This window comes from Carassius auratus, chromosome 26 (assembly GCF_003368295.1).
Source record: "Carassius auratus strain Wakin chromosome 26, ASM336829v1, whole genome shotgun sequence".
Lineage (NCBI taxonomy): Eukaryota > Metazoa > Chordata > Actinopteri > Cypriniformes > Cyprinidae > Carassius > Carassius auratus.
The window spans coordinates 11,968,199-11,989,142 of record NC_039268.1 but is presented as its reverse complement, the minus strand read 5'-3'; the positions used below and the strand labels follow the sequence as shown (position 1 = coordinate 11,989,142).

At 36.7% G+C, this 20,944-nt stretch overlaps 2 protein-coding genes and 1 pseudogene across 4 annotated transcripts; 1 reads left to right on the top strand and 2 right to left on the bottom strand.

Annotated features, from left to right (window-relative positions):
- On the top strand, nt 1-6,940 carry LOC113043965 (vegetative cell wall protein gp1-like). The gene is made up of 6 exons (XM_026203515.1): nt 1-679; nt 1,856-1,918; nt 2,072-2,152; nt 2,429-2,508; nt 5,081-5,862; nt 6,921-6,940. Exons 5-6 carry the CDS (start codon nt 5,082-5,084, stop codon nt 6,938-6,940), a joined length of 801 nt encoding a protein of 266 aa, XP_026059300.1. The 5' UTR covers nt 1-679; nt 1,856-1,918; nt 2,072-2,152; nt 2,429-2,508; nt 5,081.
- LOC113044782 (carbohydrate sulfotransferase 12-like) lies at nt 6,410-7,813 on the bottom strand (annotated as a pseudogene).
- A 3,746-nt stretch (nt 7,814-11,559) lies between these two features.
- On the bottom strand, nt 11,560-18,592 carry brat1 (BRCA1-associated ATM activator 1). Of its 3 annotated transcripts, none has more exons than XM_026204256.1 (13): nt 18,488-18,592; nt 18,035-18,243; nt 17,786-17,940; nt 17,148-17,295; nt 16,176-16,569; nt 15,211-15,330; nt 14,915-15,095; nt 14,396-14,579; nt 14,151-14,224; nt 13,947-14,028; nt 13,266-13,364; nt 12,983-13,152; nt 11,560-12,401 (listed from the first exon to the last, which is right to left on the bottom strand). In XM_026204256.1, the coding sequence occupies exons 2-13, from the start codon at nt 18,162-18,164 to the stop codon at nt 11,658-11,660; spliced, it is 2,481 nt and encodes an 826-aa protein (XP_026060041.1). In that variant the 5' UTR covers nt 18,165-18,243; nt 18,488-18,592; the 3' UTR covers nt 11,560-11,657. The 3 variants fall into 3 exon arrangements, with proteins under 3 accessions (XP_026060041.1, XP_026060043.1, XP_026060042.1); XM_026204258.1 differs by having other exon boundaries at nt 18,035-18,213; nt 18,488-18,519; XM_026204257.1 differs by lacking the exon at nt 18,488-18,592 and adding an exon at nt 18,306-18,481 and having other exon boundaries at nt 18,035-18,213.
- Between the last annotated feature and the right edge of the window lie 2,352 nt (nt 18,593-20,944).

Here is a 20,944-nt window from a genome sequence, read left to right as displayed (position 1 = left end):
GTTAATGTATTTTAAATGTATTACTATTTAGTTTATATACTATATGCATTAATTCAATTAATACAAATAAAATTCAATACACTTTCTTATTCAGTATAGCCAACTCTTATTGTTGAAATTTTCATCACCAGCTCCTGCTCTATGAATTCTATAAATTATATTTTCTACATAATATTTGACATACAATTTCCTTTCAATAGAGTATAGCATCTATATGTAATAGTACCGTAATTTACATCTGAGTAAAGAATACTTTCAATTTCATTATGTTGTTCACTTAAACAGACATTTAAGTGCATTAATTGCAAGCAAAAATTCAACAAATCTAAACCAAATTAATTTGCATTCAAATAGCCTACATTTGGTTTCTATTATAGGCTAAACTGCACTGTAAACATGACTCTTAGTTAGGTGAATGACTCTAACCAACGAACCAACTTGAACTTGAGTAGAAATGAAAAGCTTGAAATAATAACCACTCAGTGTCTCTCTTGTTTAATGCGCATGCACCAAAATACTACGTCATGACGGCGCACTACTTCACCAGATTTAGAAAAATGTTTTGTGTAACTGCAATGTGTGTGTGTGTGTGTGAGGGAACAAACAAGAAGGGAACAACAGAGCGCCACGTTTAGATGATTACAGATGAGACATGTATGTACTGCAGACAATGAATCAGGTAAGTATATCTTGATTTAAGTTTTCTTTATACTTAATTTAGTCTTTCCATTCTTGCAGCTTTCACCATATGGCAGTTCTTGCTACATGAACTCGGGAGGAAGTTGATCATGTAATTTATCTCTGACTGCATTCTGATATCAGAATGTGATTGCGTGTGTGGACCAAAAATAAATTGGCTACTGAAAATACAATATTTTATTTTAATTGAACGATTTAAGATTAAATTTAATGCTACTGAACAAAATTCAGACATCTGGTCTTGCAATATTTAATGTACATAATCGATATTACATTTACATTTATTCATTTAGCAGACGCTTCTATCCAAAGCGACTTACAGATGAAGACAGTGGAAGCAATCAAAAACAACAAAAAGAGCAATGATATATAAGTGCTATAACAAGTCTCATTTAGGTTAACACAGTACACGTAGCATGGGATTTTACATAATATGATAAATAAAAAGAAAACAGATAGAATAAAAAAAAGAATAGAGCAAGCTAGTTAGAGGTACACATACACACACATACATATTCAGTATAATTGCATAATAAATGAAAATAAAATAGATGTAGATTTTTAGATTTTTTAAGAATAGAATTAGAATAGGGAGTGTTAAAGTTAGAGGGTCAAATAAAGATGGAAGAGATGTGTTTTAAGCCGATTCTTGAAGATGGCAAAGGACTCAGCTGCTCGAATTGAATTGGGCAGGTCATTCCATCAGGAGGGAACATTTAATTTTAAAGTACGTAAAAGTGACTTTGTGCTTCATTGGGATGGAAATATTATATTATAACCACAAGTAATATTCAATGCAGCCACCTCTAGAAATAATGCTTTTTTTTTTTTTTTCTTTTTGCATTTAAAGAGCAAGATGTTCTGTTACTGTTTGTGTTTGTAATATGTAGTACTTTTTTTTTTTTTTTTACTTATCTGGAGTTATTCATTTTGCAGGATCAGTACAGATTTGTTACTGGAGATATCAGAGCTGATGATAAAAGTTTTTAATGAATTATTGCCCAGTCAGCTCACCCTGATCACATTACAAGCTAAAAGTGCTATATTAAGTCACTATACCTATGGATTTTAACTGCTTTGAATCTTTTCCATTTGCAAGTAATATATTCCCTTCTGTGCATTTACAGCCCCCCTCTAATCATCATATATTTTACAGGTTACAAACCAATGGATGAGGTCAGTAGCTTTGATGTGGTAAATACAGGAACATCCTTCATGTGTAAGAGAAGCATGTAAGGCAAGATGATGATGATTTTTTTTCTTTTAATATTCAAAAAGGGATATTTATCTATTATTTGGTAATTGATAGAGTTATGTTCTCTGTAAAGTAGGAATAATAAAATGTTTGTAAGAATGCTATCTATTTTTAAAGCCCAGTGTCAGTGAAGATGGTGTGGTCATTGGAATTCTACATCTTCCAGTATTCTTCTACAATGTTTGCCTGATGATTTAGGTAACAATAATTCAGCTCTTAAGTGATGCAGATGTGGTCAAAAGTTTACACACACCTTGCAGAATATACTGCTTCATCAGGGCAGTAATAGCATTTTTTTTATTATTATTATTATTCTACATCTCTACCCTCTTAGTGCTTAAATTATTAACATTTTGCTGATACTGCAAGGAGTGTATAAACTTAAGACTGCAACTGTGTCTATTGCTTTAACTCAACTGAAACATTTATAATGACTGGATATGTTTTATAACAATTGTTATTTCTTTCCTCAAGGAATTGTTCTGGACTTCCCTGCCTCATTGGAACATCTCCGTTCACACACTGTGGAGAGATAGTGAGCAGCTTCATGACAAGTTTAGTGCCGATGGAGAGCAAGTTCATTTGGAGTTCTTTTTTTTTTTTTTTATTAGTTAGTTAGTTAATTAATTAATTAATTTAGTCAAACTTGCATTCACTCATGATGGAGTAAGATTTTAGAAGAAAACTTTCAATCCTGTTTAATGTTGGTGCTAGTAAAGGTTTGAGAATTATTGGCCTGGTTTCACAGACAGGGCTTGGACTAAGTCAGGATCATAGTTCAGTAAGGACTTTTATGTATTTTTCATTAACATGCCTTAGAAAAAACAGTACTGGCTTGCATCTTGAGACAAAACAAAGGCACTGGTATTTTTAAAGTTCAGTGAGAACAGTTGAAACAGCTCAGAATTACATTTTAGTCTGGGGCTGGTCTTAAGCCTTGTCTGTAAAACCAGGGGTACAAGTATCCCACTTTGGTAATGTTTTACAATAAGGTCTCGTTTGTTGAACATTGAATGATACTTTTTTAAATGAATGATAATCTTTATTTATTTATTTATTTGTATTGTATTGTAAGTGTGTGTCTGTCTGTGTGTTAGTAATCATATATGTTATGGCGACCAAATGACTCCACAAGGATAGTAATACCAGTATATTTTGAAATTTCTAGGTCCCCAATAAGTGGAAATTAGCATTTTTCTCCATACTCTTTCTTATAAGTTGAAGTGTTGTGACTGTATAGTGTTGGGTTTTTCTTGTCCATCAGCAAAAACATTTTTGTGTATTTGTTTGAGAGATTGTTTTGTCAATGAATGTATGGGTTTTCGATTTTGTGTTTTTGCATTGATTGTATCTAGGTTATTAGATATATGACATTGAAGTATATTTTAGTTCACATTAATTGCTTATTTACCATATTTCAAATTACATATAAAATATAATAAAAAAAATATCATTCAAAAGTTAAACTAATTGCAATTAATGTAATTATAAACTGTAATATATTTGAGATTAAGTACAAATAATATGCATTAATGTGGTCAAAAACATTACATTTAATTCACACTTAAGTGTATTATTAACTGACATTAAAGTAGTTCACATTAATTGCTTGTCAGTACATTAGTAGTACACTTTAACCATATTTTAAAGGCACTAGAAGCAATTATCAAGATATAATTGTACATATAAATATGAACCTACAAGTCCCACTTAAGACCTACTTAAGTTGTTTAAATTAATCACTCAAAAGTTCAACTTATTGCATTTAATATACAAACCCAATTCCCAAAAAGTTGGGACACTGTACAAATTGTGTATAAAAACATAACGCAATGATGTGGAAGTTTCAAATTTCAGTATTTTATCCAGAATACAACATAGATAATATCATTTTAAGGGAAAAATAAGTTCATTTTAATTTCATGGCATCAACACATCTCAAAAAAGTTGGGACAAGGCCATGTTTACCACTGTGTGGCATCCTCTCTTATTTTTATAACAGTCTGCAAACATCTGGGGACTGAGGAGACAAGTTGCTTAAGTTTAGGAATAGGAATGTTGTCCAATTCTTGTCTAATACAGGCTTCTAGTTGCTCAACTGTCTTAGGTCTTCTTTGTCACATCTTCTTCTTTATGATGCACCAAATATTTTCTATGGGTGAAAGATCTGGACTGCAGGCTATCCATTTCAGTACCCGGATCCTTCTTCTACGCAGCCATGATGTTGTAAATGATGCAGTATCTGGTCTGGCATTTTCATGATGAAAAATGCAAGGTCTTCCCTGAAAGAGACGATGTCTAGATGGGAGCATATGTTCTAGAGCTTGAATATACCTTTCAGCATTGATGGTGCCTTTCCAGATGTGTAAGATGCCCATGCCACACACACTCATGCGACTAATAAGTTGCAAATTGGTCCTCCAGCTGTTCCTTATATGTACATTTAACTATTCCGGCCTCTTATTGCTACCTGTCCCAACTTTTTTGGAATGTGTAGCTCTCATGAAAACTAAAATGAGCCAATATTTGGCATGACATTTCAAAATGTCTCATTTTCAACATTTGATATGTTATCTATATTCTATTGTGAATAAAATATAAATTTATGAGACGTGTAAATTATTCCATTCCTTTTTTACTCACAATTTGTACTGTGTCACAACTTGAATCTGGTTTGTAACTTTAAAATGTGATACAGGTACATTTTAAATTAATTACAAATACAATGTACTTAAGCAGCAAAAATAACATACTTAATTTGCATTTATGTGTCCTAGTTTTGGTTAATTGATTCTTCCCAGCTGTTTCCAGTTCCCTCATCACCTCCTGATTGTTTAAATACCCGTTCTGTTGAGTTCTCCCTCGTCCGTGATTGTTGGTATGTTTGAATGTAGATGTTTGTAACCCAACCTAAATGTCTATATGCTGAATGTAATCTAGTGTTTTGTCTGTATTCTCCTTCGTCCTCAGTAAACTCCTTATTTATTCCAGATCATCCTCTTGCACTTTGTTTTATGTTTAGCACTACCTTAATTTGTAACAGAATCACGGACCGAAACCGTTTAGTTAATTTAGCGGCATTTTTCTTTCTTTTTGGTTTTTTATATATTTTTTCTCCTCTCCCAGAATGGCCATCCCAGCAGTCCGTCTCCTATGCCTGGAGCAACTGGACCGTTCGCTGGAGGACCACACCAGGGACTTTTTAGATCTGGCATGCCTTACCCACTTCCCCGACCGGAGTAAGGCACGCCTGCCAGCGAACAGTCCCCAAGAGGATTTCGCCACTTTTGTGGAGTGGGTGCTGGAGAAAAATGGATCTGCATGGACCATCAGCACCGCCGAAGAGGATAACTCCATCCCCACTCCCGACCCAGAGACCAGCCAGCCACCATCACGCCACATGGTGCCAGAGCCCACCGCAGCCGCAGAGCCCGAGCCATCCACCGACAGGAAGCAGGATCTCGAGAGCGCGACTGACCAGGTGTGCGAGCCGGCAACACCGTGCATCGTGGGAGTCCTCGTGGAGATCGAGGGCGTGGAGGAAAGCCCTGCCCACACTCCTGCGACTGAGGGTGAGCTGTATGCGATCTCGGGAAAAAACATGGAGCAACTTATGGATCTGATGGACTGGTCTATGGAGGTAATCCCTAATTTTCCTGTTTCTCCGCTGGTTCCGTCCAGCCCTGATTCCCCTGTATACCCTCTCAGTCTCCCACTCCTACCTCCTCCAGTCATTTCCTCTGCTCCATTTCCGCTGGTTCCATCCAGCCATGAATTTTCTGTTTCTCCGCTGATTCCGCCCAGTTCTGAATCTTCTTTGTCTCCGCTGGTTCCGCCCAGCTCTGAAGTTTCTGTGTCTCCTGTATTCCCTCCCAGCCTCCCTCTCCCACCTCCTCCTAGACCTGCCAGTTTCCCTACTCCACTTCCGCTGGTTCCGTCCAGCCTTGATCCTCCTGTGTTTCCTCCCATCCTTCCTCTCTCTCCTCCTCCTAGACCAGCCAGTTCCTCGTCATCCCTGCTGGTGCCAGTCAGTCCCGCAGCTCACCCTCAGTCCGCGCCATCTGGGTGCGATGGTTCGCCGCTGGACTGCCAGTCTCCTGCTCCGCCTTGGCGCGTTAAGGCCCTGTCTCCGCCTCCAGCCTCGGAGCCCTGGGCTCCTCCTCGGTCCTTTGACCCAGCGGCTCAGCCTTGGCTCCCCACCTGCTTCACCGTGCTCCCTCGTCCCTCCGGCTCCACCTTGGTCAGTCGTCGACCATCCGCCGCCTCGGGACTCCACTCCTCTGGTTCCACCTCGTCACTCCATCCCTCCGGCTCTGTCAGGCTCCTCCTTCCCTCCGGTTCCACCTCCATCCTCGGTCGCTCCGGCTCCACAGCGTTCTGCCAGAACCCTGCCTCCGCCTTGGTCGTCTAAACCTTCTGCTCCACCTAGGCCCTCCGGATCCTCGTCACCCTGGCTCTGCGGCTGTGCTGCTCCATCTTGGGCTCCTCACCCACCGGTACAGTCTCCGCCTGTTGGCCCCCTGGTGTCGTCGACCCCTCCTTCACCATGGCTCCTCCCGCCGTCGACTCCACCATGGATCTCAGTCCTGGCTCGTCTCTGGTGGACCATCTGGCTCCGGGCTCCCTTCCCCCCTGCTCCCTCGTCACCTGCTCTTGGCCTGCTCCTCACCCGCCTCCAGAACCCCCACCCTCCCTCCCTCCGCTGGTATTCCTCTTGCGGTGCGAGGACGCACCGTTCCGGGAGGGGGCGAACTATCACGTCACTTTTTTGGTCACCTTCCTCCTAGTTTTGGTTAATTGATTCTTCCCACCTGTTTCCAGTTCCCTCATCACCTCCTGATTGTTTAAATACCCGTTCTGTTGAGTTCTCCCTCGTCCGTGATTGTTGGTATGTTTGAATGTAGATTTGTCTGTATTCTCCTTCGTCCTCAGTAAACTCCTTATTTATTCCTTATTTATTTCCAAGCTGATGGTTCCGGGGGTTAATGTTTAAATCTCTAGTTTCTTCATTTATTTTGGAAGCAAGAACCCCCATAACCACCCAAGATAAAAGTGTGTTCAATAAACTCAAGTAAAGTTGCCAAAGTGGTTCCTGTCTGAACTGCAGCAAAGGCTTCTTGAGAGGAGTCAGGTAGCTTTGAGATATTATCTTAACGCTGAAGCATTGTGAAGCCATAATGGCTGTATAGAAATACTCATCTGGCTTAACAAACTTGTTCCGAAAAGCGGAAATAAGTCATACAAAAAGATCCTGTACAAAAAGGAACTTTATGTAATTTTTCAGTTTGTTATGCATCAAAAGACATGAGTAATTTCCAAAACGCCTCCAAAGCTTGTTAAACGTCTTATGCAATGTAGAATTATGGATTATCTTGTATGGTATGTCAAAAGGATCCAGATACAGAGCTCCATCAGGTGCCTTCAGGTTCTGGCTGAGCACAATCATTACTCGTTTCCAGTTGGTACAGGCTACCTTTGGTACATAACAGTAAATTACACCATGATGATCATCCACAATGAGGTAGTCCAGGGCTTTGTTTGGAATCTGGTCAAATGTGATTAATTTCTCTGTAAAATTCAGACTGCTGCTGGCCGAGCAAAGCTCTCTTATTATATGCCTTTTATGTTCTTGCCGCATTTTGAGGTGTGTGTGATCTAGTGATAAAGCCGTTTGCTGGTAAAAAGTCCTCTCTCTCCTTGAATCCCAGCAAATTTATGAAGAATGCAGTCAATATTGTTCCCCCCAAAAAGCTAAACTTTTGTTGCTGCTGCATTTTCACCAGGAGTCTAAACCAGTTCCTTAAAATAAACTGAATGCTAAACATTATTGTCTATCAAGTTGAGAATTCTGGCGGAGAACACAAAAATAAAGACATATATGAATGAGTCAGAGTTCATAATGTTTACCACCACAAAATATGATCCATCATTCACCCAGTTTCTTGTCCACCATACTATACATTTCAGAATGTTCCACATGAACACTCTTGATTTATCTCTTTCATTAGAAGTGCAGGACTCCTTTAAGTAACACATCTAAACTCAAAACACTATATGCACATCTGGCGCTTTTATCCAGCATTTTTTTATTCAATAATCCAAAATGCACATATGGAAACATAGGTAATGTGTGTCCTTTAGCGATTTTTCACGTTTCTCATGAATGCCATGCATAAGGTCTAGGTGTGTTAAATTTTTATCATATAATAATAGTCTCGTAGATAACATACTCTGTTCATGCTTTCTGAATATCAAATAATGGCAAATGTCGGTACAATTAAGTAAATTATGATTCTTTAAAGAAATTGTTCTAAAGGTTCTATTTGAATGTACAGCTGTGCATTCACCCTGAAAGGTACTGTATGATGATGAAACAACATCGAGTTATCAATGTCGATTAAGTTAGCAAAATCGAATCATAACGTTAATCCAACATCTACAGAACAACCTTAATTCACCCATGCTTGAAGGTAAAAGTCATAATGTAAACGTTATTAATCCAGCGTTGATGGATGATTCACCGGTGACTCGAAGTTGAAATTCTGGCTGGGGTGTAGGCTATCAATCACTCGGCCTAGCCAAGACTACATTCCTTTGAAATTATATTACTGTAAACTTGTTGGATTGGTTTGAAAGCAGCTAGTGTTAAGTGTTTCTTGCTTTGCTACAGTATTATTATTATATCGTGATCATATTATAAAAGCCTATAAAACATTGCATATTTAGACATTGTAGTACTGTTAAACTGATATCTTCAAAGAAGTTTTGTCAAAAGACCCGGTACTTCGGTACCAAGTCGTTACAAAAAAAATGAAAATGTGATTGTAACAGCTGGGTTTCTTTAAATACCAGTGGTATCGAGGACCCGGTCAACCCGGTTCTTGACGCATACAGCACTATGATTTCCGAGAAGCAGAAAACGCAGACAGAATCTCAAAATCCAGTCATGAAAATTAAACTTACACTGTAATATGGACAGTCACAGAATTTGCCAAAGTTAGCATAAATTAAAGGGGGGGTGAAATGCTCATTTTCACTCAATCTCCTGTTAATCTTGAGTACCTATAGAGTAGTACTGCATCCTTCATATCTCCAAAAAGTCTTTAGTTTTATTATATTTATAAAAGAAAGATAGTCTGTACCGTTTTTTTTTTTTTTTAGAAAAACACGACCGGCTGGAGGCGTGACGTGTGGGCGGAGGTAAAGAATCACGAGCGCGAACAGGCTTTTGCGTTGAGAGCATGTGGAAGCTTGACATTGCCGTGAGGAAAAAAAACATCATCCAAAACAAACCATGGCTAACAGTCAGATTCAGCCGTATATTTATGATCCAGAATCAGATCCTGAGGCTGAAATTGAACAAGAGCAGCAGCATCAACGACTACAGCAGGACGTTTCTATGTGGTATGTATTGAAACTGTATATATTTGCTTAGCGGTTTTGGAAAGTTCAACTTTATGTCGCCTTTTTTTTTTTTAAGGTGTACATGTGGAAAGTGCAGTTTGATGACAACATCGCATGTTGTTTACTTGATATGCTTACGTGCCAATAGCTAAGTTAACAACACAGAGATATTTGAAGCAGTTTTACTCACCGCCTGCGGTTCCAACACACGATCATGACCCTTTTTCGTTGGGATTGCATTATCCTTAAGAAATAAACGATATGCGAATCCGGCGTCAAACTGGGCCTTGTTTTTAAAACAAGCATCTTCGAAATGCAGGGAACAAACAAAAACACTTGCACAACTCCGTTGATGCCAGTGTTAATTTTGACCGCAAATTCGGATTTAGTCTTAGTCTTTTGAATAACACACCATTTAGTTTTAGTCACATTTTAGTCATTTGAAATGTTTTAGTCTTAGTCGACTAAATATCATAAGAGTTTTAGTCTTAGTCTAGTCTTAAGTCTTTTAATCTTAGTCTAGTAAACTAAATGTTTCCATCAGTCTGTTATGGAATGGTATTTATAAAATAAACATAAGGCCTGCTCTCAATGAAAAATATACATGCTCTCTGAAAAAGATATGCATTCGTCCTGAATGATATGCAATGCATATGACATTCTTTCAAGATGAAGTACAGTATTATTGAAATAGACAACCACCTATATTATATTTGTATTGTATGTTCATTCTATTTCTTTACTTGTGCTATTTACACAAAGTTTACTTTTTTTTTTTTTTTTTTCATTTAAAATAGCACTGCATAGTCTTCACTGTAAAATAAAATACACAATCAAACCAAAATGTACTCAGACACCTTCAACGTTTCTTACAATATCACAGTTTATTTGCTGTAGTTTAGATATTGGTAATAAAATGACTATAACTCAGGGTTAAACTGTGTCAGAACAACAAATTCATCTTGATAATGTCAGATGCAATGCTTAATTTGGTTCAGTCTGTGGTGTGAAAAGGTTGCATTAGCAATTAAAGAAAGAAACACTTAAGCAAAACATGCTCAGGTCCCTAATTTTTTTTTTTTTTTTGTATTTTTTAGTCACTAGTAAAACAATATAATCTATTCTATCTGATTTTTGGATTGACTTTGGATAAATTCTTGTTAAAACTACAAAGTAATTCAATCAAGAGCAGTGAGTGATTTACTTTCATTTTCATACATTAAAGACACTGACAGCAGAGCTAGTAAATTAGGCGCGGTCACTTTAAGAGACGAATGAATCCATTATAAAGATACACATCCGATTTCTTTCCAACTCTTTACTCTCACTGAAGACATAACTACAGACTTTTTCGAACACACTTTCCAAGATGGGTATTTCGACGTATTTTGTATGTATTTGTTGTCGGTACAAAAGCAAGAAGACTTTGAGACGCGTCTCTGCTTGCTCCCTGAACAGCAGAACACCGCGCTGCTGAATTGAGCTCTTTCACTTTTCGCTCTTTTTCTTATGTTTATTTAAAATGCGATTTGTATTTGTTCGTTCAGGTGCAGGAGGACGCAAACGTCCTGAAGGAGAGCTCGGTTCAGTGTTGCGCGAGTCACCAGCTGCTCAGTTCAACGTTTACCATTGCTTAATGATTTTTATGTTCTTGGCTAAGGCGGTTTGACAGCAAACTTCCGGTCGCTGTATCCGTTCCATTTGCAGCTGTTGCAAATTCCACGCTCCTCTTTAGCGTCACCAAACGACGCGATTGTTATTGTTTTGGTAGTGCGCCCTCTCGTGGCAGGTCCTACAACTTGTACCTTTAATATAAAGTGTGACCAGATATGGTTCTATAAACTTTTAATCTAAACAAATAGCAGAGTCCACAACACAACTATAACAATAATGGCACAATTTTGTTCAAATCATTTTCAGACCAAATTGTATCCTACCTATGAATGATAAAAACATTGACAGCCAAATCAAAATCAATTCTGTGTTATAGAGTTCAAGCATTTACAGTGACAGATAACATAACTGCAGGACACGTGCAGGACACACACATTTGTGTAAATACATACATGGGTTTAAAATAATATACAGCACTAACTGAAAAAAGATTAACTGTTTCATGTTTACTCATTAACCAATGCAAGTACTACCAAATATCAGTGGCTGTTTAACAAGTAAATATAAAGTAAATACTTAACATTTGGTTTGGTTGACAATAAAGCTTGGAAACTTTTATAGAAAACTTGAATAAATCTTGAAAATTTACAGTGGCCCAAAATAAAAACTGTTACACAGTAGATTCTCAATAGCAATCAACTATATTCTCTTCACTGTGCTGGGCTGCTGAAAGAATGTCCTCCATTAGTGATCGGGGTGAATTCACAACATGATCACTACTTAATGTCAACATCTTCTGCATGTCATCTAGATCTAGAATCTGCAGTATATTGGGTAAGCTAATGTTTTTGATGCAGTGTAGACCACAGTCCATTCCCTCATCTGATCCTGTAGCTCCATTCTTGACACACACTGATGCTTTGGCCTGTTGTTTATTGAGGTATCTTCCCTGCACCTCATCCCCCCATCTGTTCCCACATAAATTTAAGAACAGAATGCTATTATCCAAATCTGCGATCTCAGCTATAAGTGTTCTGAGTTTGATCAAGAGTGCACAGGCTTTCTCACACACTGGTCGGTCACAGTCAAACAAGCTGTTAAACAGCAAGTCAAATAGCCCAAAATCTTTAAACTTGATCAAGGCTTGCGTAAAGTGCGTCTCTTCAGAGGAACCGGAGTTCTGGACTGCGTACGGACAGCAGGCCAGTGTCTTCTCCATCAACACTTCTGCTAGCTCCAGTGTGAGCATTTTCACTTCCCAGTCAAAATCGCTGCCTCCCAATGACAGGACAGAGCTCAGGGACGACTCCAAACCCATTGTGAGGTGTGATCCTTTCAGCCATGATGTGAAAGCATGGACCACTGCTCTTCGAGGAAAGCCCTCTGTGTCCTGAGAGAGAATGGCCATCATCTGCACCAGAGCCTCCTCCTAAATTCCAATGTTACATAAAAAATGTGTGATTAGACCGAGAAACTAAACTAAACCAAGAAAATCAACATGCTACCAAGCTTCAGATAAATAAAATGATCAATAAGCTACATTTACAAAAGTGTTGTAGGCATTGGTGGCCCAAACTTTTCATTTAAAGTCATATCAAATGAGTCAACCTGTTGACTCCAATCTGGTCAGCTGATGGGTTACAACAGACAGAGTTTAATTCTTGCTTAGTGAAGAACATACTGTTTATGAATTACTTAGTTTAAAGGGATAGTTCACCCACAAATGAAAATGACCCCATGATTTACTCATCCTCAAGCCATCCTAACTGTATATGACTTTCTTCTTTCAGACGAGTACAATCAGGGTTATATTAAAAAATGTCCTGGCTCTTCCAAGGTTTTTAATGGAAGTGAATGGTAGTGAGATTTTGAAGCAAAATAAATGTCCATCCATCCACCAAAAAAAAACAAAAAACAAAGTGTAATTAAAAAAAAAAAAAAAAAGTGCAGGGGCATTCTAAAGATCATTTTCGAAGAGCTGGAATTATGTACAAGGAGTAATTTTCTCACCAGAAGTTTGCTATTGCTCACAAGCACCGTCTGATGGAAAGAAGCAGCAACTGCCTCCCCGACAGCAGCCACAGCACTAGCTCTGACATAGCCTTCTGCATCTGCCAATGAAGAAAGCAGAATGGAGACCATACCGCTGGTGTGGAGAGCTTCAGTGAAACCACTGTTACCTGGGAGAAAGAGACAAGAAGTAACATAATAGGAATGTAAATGATCACTAAAAATAGTCCGCATAGGTATAATTGAAATAATGTAAGTGTAGAGATAAATATGCTTGTGGTACTGTTGAGGGCAGTAGTCAGCTGGGTGATGAACTCCAGTGTGGAGTCTCTCACTTCCCATCGCAAATCACACATCCGTTTCTCCAATACAGGAAAGAGGTCTGCAAGACACGAGCAAGCTTCGTTACCATCCACTGACAAAATATTCATAATAACTTACAATGTCAGCACATCAAGCGGTTTCATTTCAAAACAATAGGTTCGGTATTCGTTTCTTTTAAAGGGAGTGTATATGCAAAAATTATTTACTCATGTCATCCCAAACTTGTATGACTTCCTTTTTTCTGTGGTTTACAAAGGAAGATCTTTTGAAGAATGTTGAGAACCAAACTGTTTTGGTTCCCACTGAATTTCCATCATATTTTTTGACCATACAATGCATGTCAGTGGGACCCAAAATGGTCTGGTTCAAAATATCCTCTTTTGTGTTTGACAGAAAAGTCAAAAAGGTTTGATATGACATGAGAGTAAAAATTTATTTTATTTTTGGGTTATGATAAAGATCTCTCGCACTAAAATAAATCTTTTAGTAACACTTAGTATTTTTTTAAAAATGTATAACTGGTTTGTTCAGTTTAATAATTAGTTTAATAGTTTTTTTATAGTTTAAACAAATTTTTAACAGGTATAATTTCGGCAGGCCTCTTTTATCAAAATATCCGAATTCTGTTAGAGCTCCTCACCATGGCTGATAAACTGCAGGAGATCAGGGAAAGGCGAACACACAATCCACCTCTTAAAGGCTTGAAATGTTTTCTTCAAGACCTTGGAAATCACAGAAAGCTTCAAGTAAATAAGGCGTTTCAACAACCATCAGCTTTAAAAGAGAAAAAAAATGAAGCAGCTAATATTAGTAACATCCAGTAAACGAATATGCGCATACTTACTGTGGCATGGGAATCTGGACTCTGTAAATAGTCCAAGAGGACACCAAATATATCCTTCCTTAAATCCAGGATTTCTGGATATAGAAAGATTAATCAAATAATAAAACCATTCAACATCAACACTGATCACTTTCAAGGTCAATGATTCAAAATCCAGGACTGTCAACCACAAAAAATTATATATTGTGTATATTGGTAAGGATATCTTTTATTTTTATAATATGGCTTACTCATCACTGCCTCACCTTCATATACACTGAGTGCACCTAATGTATCCAAGCCACACCTCTGAACCTTGCAGCAGCCAATCAGGTGAGTGAAGGCATTAATATGTAGCAAAGAGGTGGGGCAATGCCCAGAGCACATCCTCAGAAGCAACAGCACAGAACTGGTGATCGAGTGAACGGAAATATCTTCAAACAGGTATTTCTAACAAAAGAAAGGTACACATTTCATTGTGTAGTACACACTTTACAATATTTAGATATATTGCCACAGACTTTACAGTGAAGTCAGCATGGACAATGAAAATATCTGTAGAATGCATACAGAGGTTTCAAGAGACATTATGAATGTGAACCTTTAACTTAACACAATGTCTTACAAATATTGCATTCATGGTCAAAGCCATTCACCTACAGCTCATTTACATAGAAAAACAAGTAAAAAAGCATTGCAATGGAACACTAAAAAAAAGTGTTTAGTGTGAACCAGCCCTAGGAAATTCTTTACTGGAGTGACAGTCTAAGCAGAAGTCTACTTACTGTGTGTGCCAGCTGAGCTAGGCTTGATAAACTCTGCATGAGGAGGGAAATACATGAGGCTTTCTGAGATAGCTGTTCCTTCAGGACTACATTCATTTCCTTTTCTGCTTGAGGCTGTGTTGACACACAATGCAGGGGAAGCAGGATGATATCCGTAGCCTTCCTCTTTAAAACCTCAGGACTAAAGGAGAAAGTGCAAGAGAAATCTTGAGTGAATAATACAATACATAACAGACTGCTAGTTCAAATGTATGTGTTTTGTAATACGTATATGTATAAAAGTCAATGGTAGTTACCATTTCTCCAGCTTTACAATTAGTGCCGCACACTGAAAACACTCTCTTCTGTTTCCATCTCCCAACATGGCTTCTAATAACTCCTCCACTTTATACTCCGTTTTGCTGAGCAGAGGTGTCCTGTAACAAACAATAATCATTCCCCTGCATACTTGCCTTAATTGTTTCAATTAATAGCAACAGGTACAAAAGCATCTCTGACAATAATATTGAGTACATATTACAGAATGTACATTGTTGTATAGTCTTCCCTTAAATGAGGAACTGAAAACTATAGTATTATTGTACTGTATAATAATTCTTAAAAGAAAAATGTGCAAAAAACAAACATTAAAACCATTATATTACCACTTGAACTACAAAAATGTTAATAAACAGGTGTAACCTTTTGAAATATGTAAGGAATAAAGTACATGTTTCATTATCATGAAACTACTTATAGTAAATAATAAATGAATAAATGAATTTATAAGAAAATTTTATCTGAGAACAATCATAATAATTAAATTATAATATAATTATAAAATTTGGGAATATTAAATATTTTGTAATGCTTCTGAGATAAATCTTTTATGCTCACCAATTTTATACAAAAATACAGGGGAAAAAAACAATATTGTGAAATATTATTACAATTTAAAACAAAGGTTCCCTATTAAAATATATTTGAAAATGTAATTAATTCACGTAATGGCGAAGCTGAATTTATTTGCAAAATGTTGTTACAATTAAGAATTTTCATTCATATGTATTTTAAATGTGTTATTTATTCCTGGGATGGAAAACTCTTCATATATAAAAACAAAACAAAACATTTTTTCATTTTGAAATTACAAATTACATTTTAATTGTATTTTTAATACTTAATTATTTAGTGTATTATTATAATGTAATTCTTTTGTGAATAAAAACATATTTCAACTCTAATTAATAGATTAATTTAACAAATCTCCTATTCAACTCACCCTAAAGCAGCTTCTAGAACAGTTATCAGAGTCTGAATCAATGATTCAGAGCCCCTGTTGATCAAGACTTCCAGGGGTACTAGCACATCTTTCCACAGCGTGCTTATGATAGGTTCTCCACACTGAGCGAGAACCTGTGACAGAAGACGTAAGCCCTGGAGGACCTGAGGATGATCCTCTGAGCTCAACGCCTCAACCACAGCATTCATAATCTCAGACGAGACTGAGACCCAGTCAGACCTCAAAGATGTTTCACTTGATCCCACAACATCACTGCCGTTGGTCATATTTGATGAAGTTAGGAAATGTAGGATATGCACTAAAAGCTGATTAGCCAAACAGGCAACAAACAGACTCCTGTCGTTCTGCAGCTGGAGAATCACTTTGATGAGTCCTGTGGACACAACGGCATTCATAATAACACTTAAAGCATGAAAAGTTCAATAATATGTTTTCATTGATTCATCTTACACTAAACACCAGCTAACAGGAAACTAACTAGAAAAATTAGATTTAAAACAACACAACGCGTTTACTTCTGTGTGATGATCTGTCATAAATATTTAATACACAGCATGCATGTTTATATATACTCTCATTCAAATGTTTGGGGTTGTTATGGGTTATTTGATCAAAAATACAGAAAAACAGTGATACTGAGAATTGTGTGAATAAATAAAAATGAAATTTATTCCCGTGAGAGCAAAGCTGAAGTTTTAGCATCACTTCATTCTTCACTGTCACTTGATACAATGTTGAAAACAGTTGTGCAGATATTATAGTTATCATTATGGTAATAATCAGTATATCACTGTACATTTTCTTTGATGGAAAAAAAGTTCAAAAGAACTGCATTTATTTTAAAAATAAATCTCAATGGAAACATCTTCACTGTCAGCGAAATGTTGAAGGTATCTGTATAAATTTTGGTTTGACTGTATGCTATATGAATTATTTTGGAACTGTTCTCACCATTTCCACATAGGAAGCCCAAGGCTTGCTGGTGTTTCAGCATATTCAACAGTCCCTGCAGCCAGCCACTGCGAACCGAGGCATCCTCCCAGAGATCACACACACCCCAGGCTTCCCGCTCAAACACATACACCAAAAGACCTCCCTCCTGATCTCCATAAACAGACAACACATAAACCGGATGTTAATGGAAAATGCTGCAAATTGCAAAGTATATCATTGAACTTTTTTGTTGTTTTATGTGTGTGTGTGTGTGTGTGTTAGACCAGTGTTTCTCAACCAAGCTACCAGAGCACACTAGAGGCCCTCAGCAAACTTCAAATGAATGCGGAAGATACTTAAATATAAGATCAATTAAATATAAAATGATTTAAATATAGAAAACACAAGGTAAATGAATATACTCTTAAAAATTACATTACATATTTTTCAAGCTGACAAATATTTCATTTGGTAGAAATTGCTATTTGTATGTATGTGTGCACATATGTGTATAAAAAAAAAAAATATATATATATATATATATATATATATATATATATATATATATATATATATATATATATATATATATATATATATATATATATAGGTACTCTGCCCCAGATGTTGTGAAAATATTGTTGTAACTGTCTCACATCAAGCATGTGGAACCCCTGCGGTGTGGCAGCCAGAAGTCCAGTCAGTTTGAGGGTGAAAGACAGGATAGCAGGGTCTGTCGTTTTAGACGTACAAACACTGGAGATGAACTCCAAGAGGCACGGCTGATGCTGAAAAAGCACCTGTCCATTACCTGAAGAAACACAGAGTAGTTACCCTACAATATATTACTCTACCAAAACTTAACTAATCTTAAAAATATATCAGTTTGATCCCAGATTATTTACTGTGGCTGTGCAGCTCTTTGAACCAATCCAGCAACTTCTCTAAAGAGGTGTCATCAGGCGGAGACTGCTTTGGGTCGGCCAGGACCAGACACACCGCTGGCAGCAGAGAGAAGCAGTCACTGTCCATCATATCAAAGTCCCTGGATCACCAGCACGGAGTTTCTCCAAATGGGACAAGGCTGTTTAATGTAGTACTCGGTCAAATCATACTGAAAGTAGCAACAATAAAATATGTAACGTTAAGTTCCCTTGACACAACAGGGGTACATACGTAAGTATGGAGAAATTATGCAAACGTTATCAAACGTTTTTAAGAGTTTGCAGCTGTCCTGTACCACAAGACTTTCAAATGCAAGTGGCAAAACATTTCCACTCTGAACGTAACTAAAATAAGGAAAAAATACCCATTTGTCACATTTGAAACAGCTTGATCTAATAGTTAGCGGCACTTACTGTACTGTCGCACCATACGGCGTGCAGGAAAGGACATTTGAAACTACATCCTGAGCGTTGACGCTTATAGCGTAGTATGCGTAAATCCGGTGCACTTTAATGTTCTTGAATAGAGTAACCGCCTCGCACTCACTCGAATGCATGGATACAGCACATGCTTTGAGAGTTCATAACTGCGCAAGTGCGCATTCAGGAGACAGCCAGCATCAACACTATCTGACGCATTTCTGCTAACGTTTATGTGTGTAACTAACAGCAAGCACACTGAACACACTGAACTAAAACTGCTACAAAATATGTCTTATGCATCCTGTCATATTTTGCACATCTGTTTTTTATATTTTATTTATTATTATTTTTTAGTTCTGTTTTTGCAACTTTCGGGCCTTGCAAATATTTTAAATGGTTTCCGCCAGAATACAATTATATCATCAAAGCAATATCACATTTCAAATTAAATCAAATATGTTTTATTAATTTCATTTGTTTATTAAGACATCACGTGATAATCTTATGAACATGATACTAATAAAACCATGAAATAAATAAAGTGTTCTTTACCTGGAAACATTTAAATAAACTAGTTAATTAATATTATTTAAAATGAATTAATCCACTTGAATACATTAGTTTACAGTTAATTGTCAGATTAGGTACCAAGTTTTAAGTTTTTATGTTTATACACTTCTGAATAAATAATAATGTTTTTATTCTAATTTTAGAACTGTAATTATATATTTATAAACTCTACTTACTTTATGGCAATTGTAGGACCTATTTTATAAAAATCACATTCTCAATTTTAATGCAGGTATTAAATATAATGTATTGCAGGGCTATTCAATTAATTTTATCTGAGGGCCGGATTATAGAATTGAACATTTAAAGGGGTCCAAGGGGGTTGGGGGCCATCCCAATCTCTTTATGGATATTCAGTAGTAAAATGAATTAATATTACCAACAGCAACGTCTGTGAAAGGTTAACATTTGTGTTTTCTGTCAATCAATAAAAATAAAAAAATAATAATAATTACACATTTTCTGTAATTAATCATGACTAAATGATTATTAATATATTGTCATAATTTTACACTGCACCTTCAAATGATTGTTGAAACAACATAAAGATGGTATTTTTAAATATATATTTAATTACGTCTCTTAACCAAGTCTCTTTATTACTAACACATTTTTGATAATACTGCTGATGATGTCTCTATTAAATGCATCTTCCTCTCAATTTTAGCCATAGTATATGAAAAAAGAGGCTCTAGAAAATATAACTTAATTTAAGTAAATGTAAAACAATCTTCACATAAACTATAAATTGTATATACAGTGAGTGATTTCTCTTTTTCATTTCCGTGATTTCACAGACATCAGCAAGTTTCACAGCAAGTTTTTTTTTTTTTTTATAGACTATGATTTAGTGATAAATATGAAATGTTTTTATGTATATCTTTAGCCTTGGGCACCAAATAACCTAGAGCCGGCCCTACAAGCAGATACAGAGATTCAGCCACCAGAGTGTCTCTCTCATTGACTTCTCCCCATGTGAGAGGTAAACACCTGAGAAAGAAAGTGAGAGCAGCTATTACAGAGTTACGTATGCGAATAACACATTAAAAATGTTCGTCAGGTATGTGGTGACTTTCAACCCACTGATGGACACTAAAGAGGACCCTCAGGACCCTCATATATATGTGTGTGTGTATAACGTGGGAGCCGATGAGATGTGCGGATCCATATACAAGTTTTTATTGTACAGAGACGTGGTCTTAACAGGCATGGGTCAGATACTGGCAAACAGGTATATAGAGGGCAAGACACAAGAATAATCTTAGGGAAAGCGTGGGTCTTCGATTAGCGAAGTGCAGCAGTTAGTGTGGGGCAAGAGTCCATGTAGTTTGCGGGTGACCTCTGGTGGTGAGTGAATGGAAGTTCATAGACCAGATCATGACTGTGGGTGTGTGTGTGTGTGTGAGCACGCGTGTGTGTGTGTGTTTAACGTTTAGTAAATTTACTGTTTTGCCATATTTATTATTTGTTATTTTAACTAAATATGTCTGTATAATTAATATGTCTGTATGTCACATCACTTTTTTTAAGTTATTATTTTGGAAATCTAACTTGAAGAAGAGAAATATTGGCACTAGCTGAAATATATTTGAGTTTGTTATATTTAATTTTAGTTCACATTTATTTTTTTAAGCAACATTTTTTTATGATTTACTTTATCACCATTATGAACTATAATAACCCTGATTTCACCCCAAAAAATAAAAAAGTCATATTTTTTTTTACACTGATTTCATTCTGCATTCAAGAGCAACAAAATAAGTATAGGAGTAACTTTGAATCTTTAAAAATGATCTATGCAACCCTAAAGTTAAATAAACCGTAAAAATCTAAAGTGCAACCCAAAAGTTTTATTTTATTTTGTTTCTGTTCGACAGA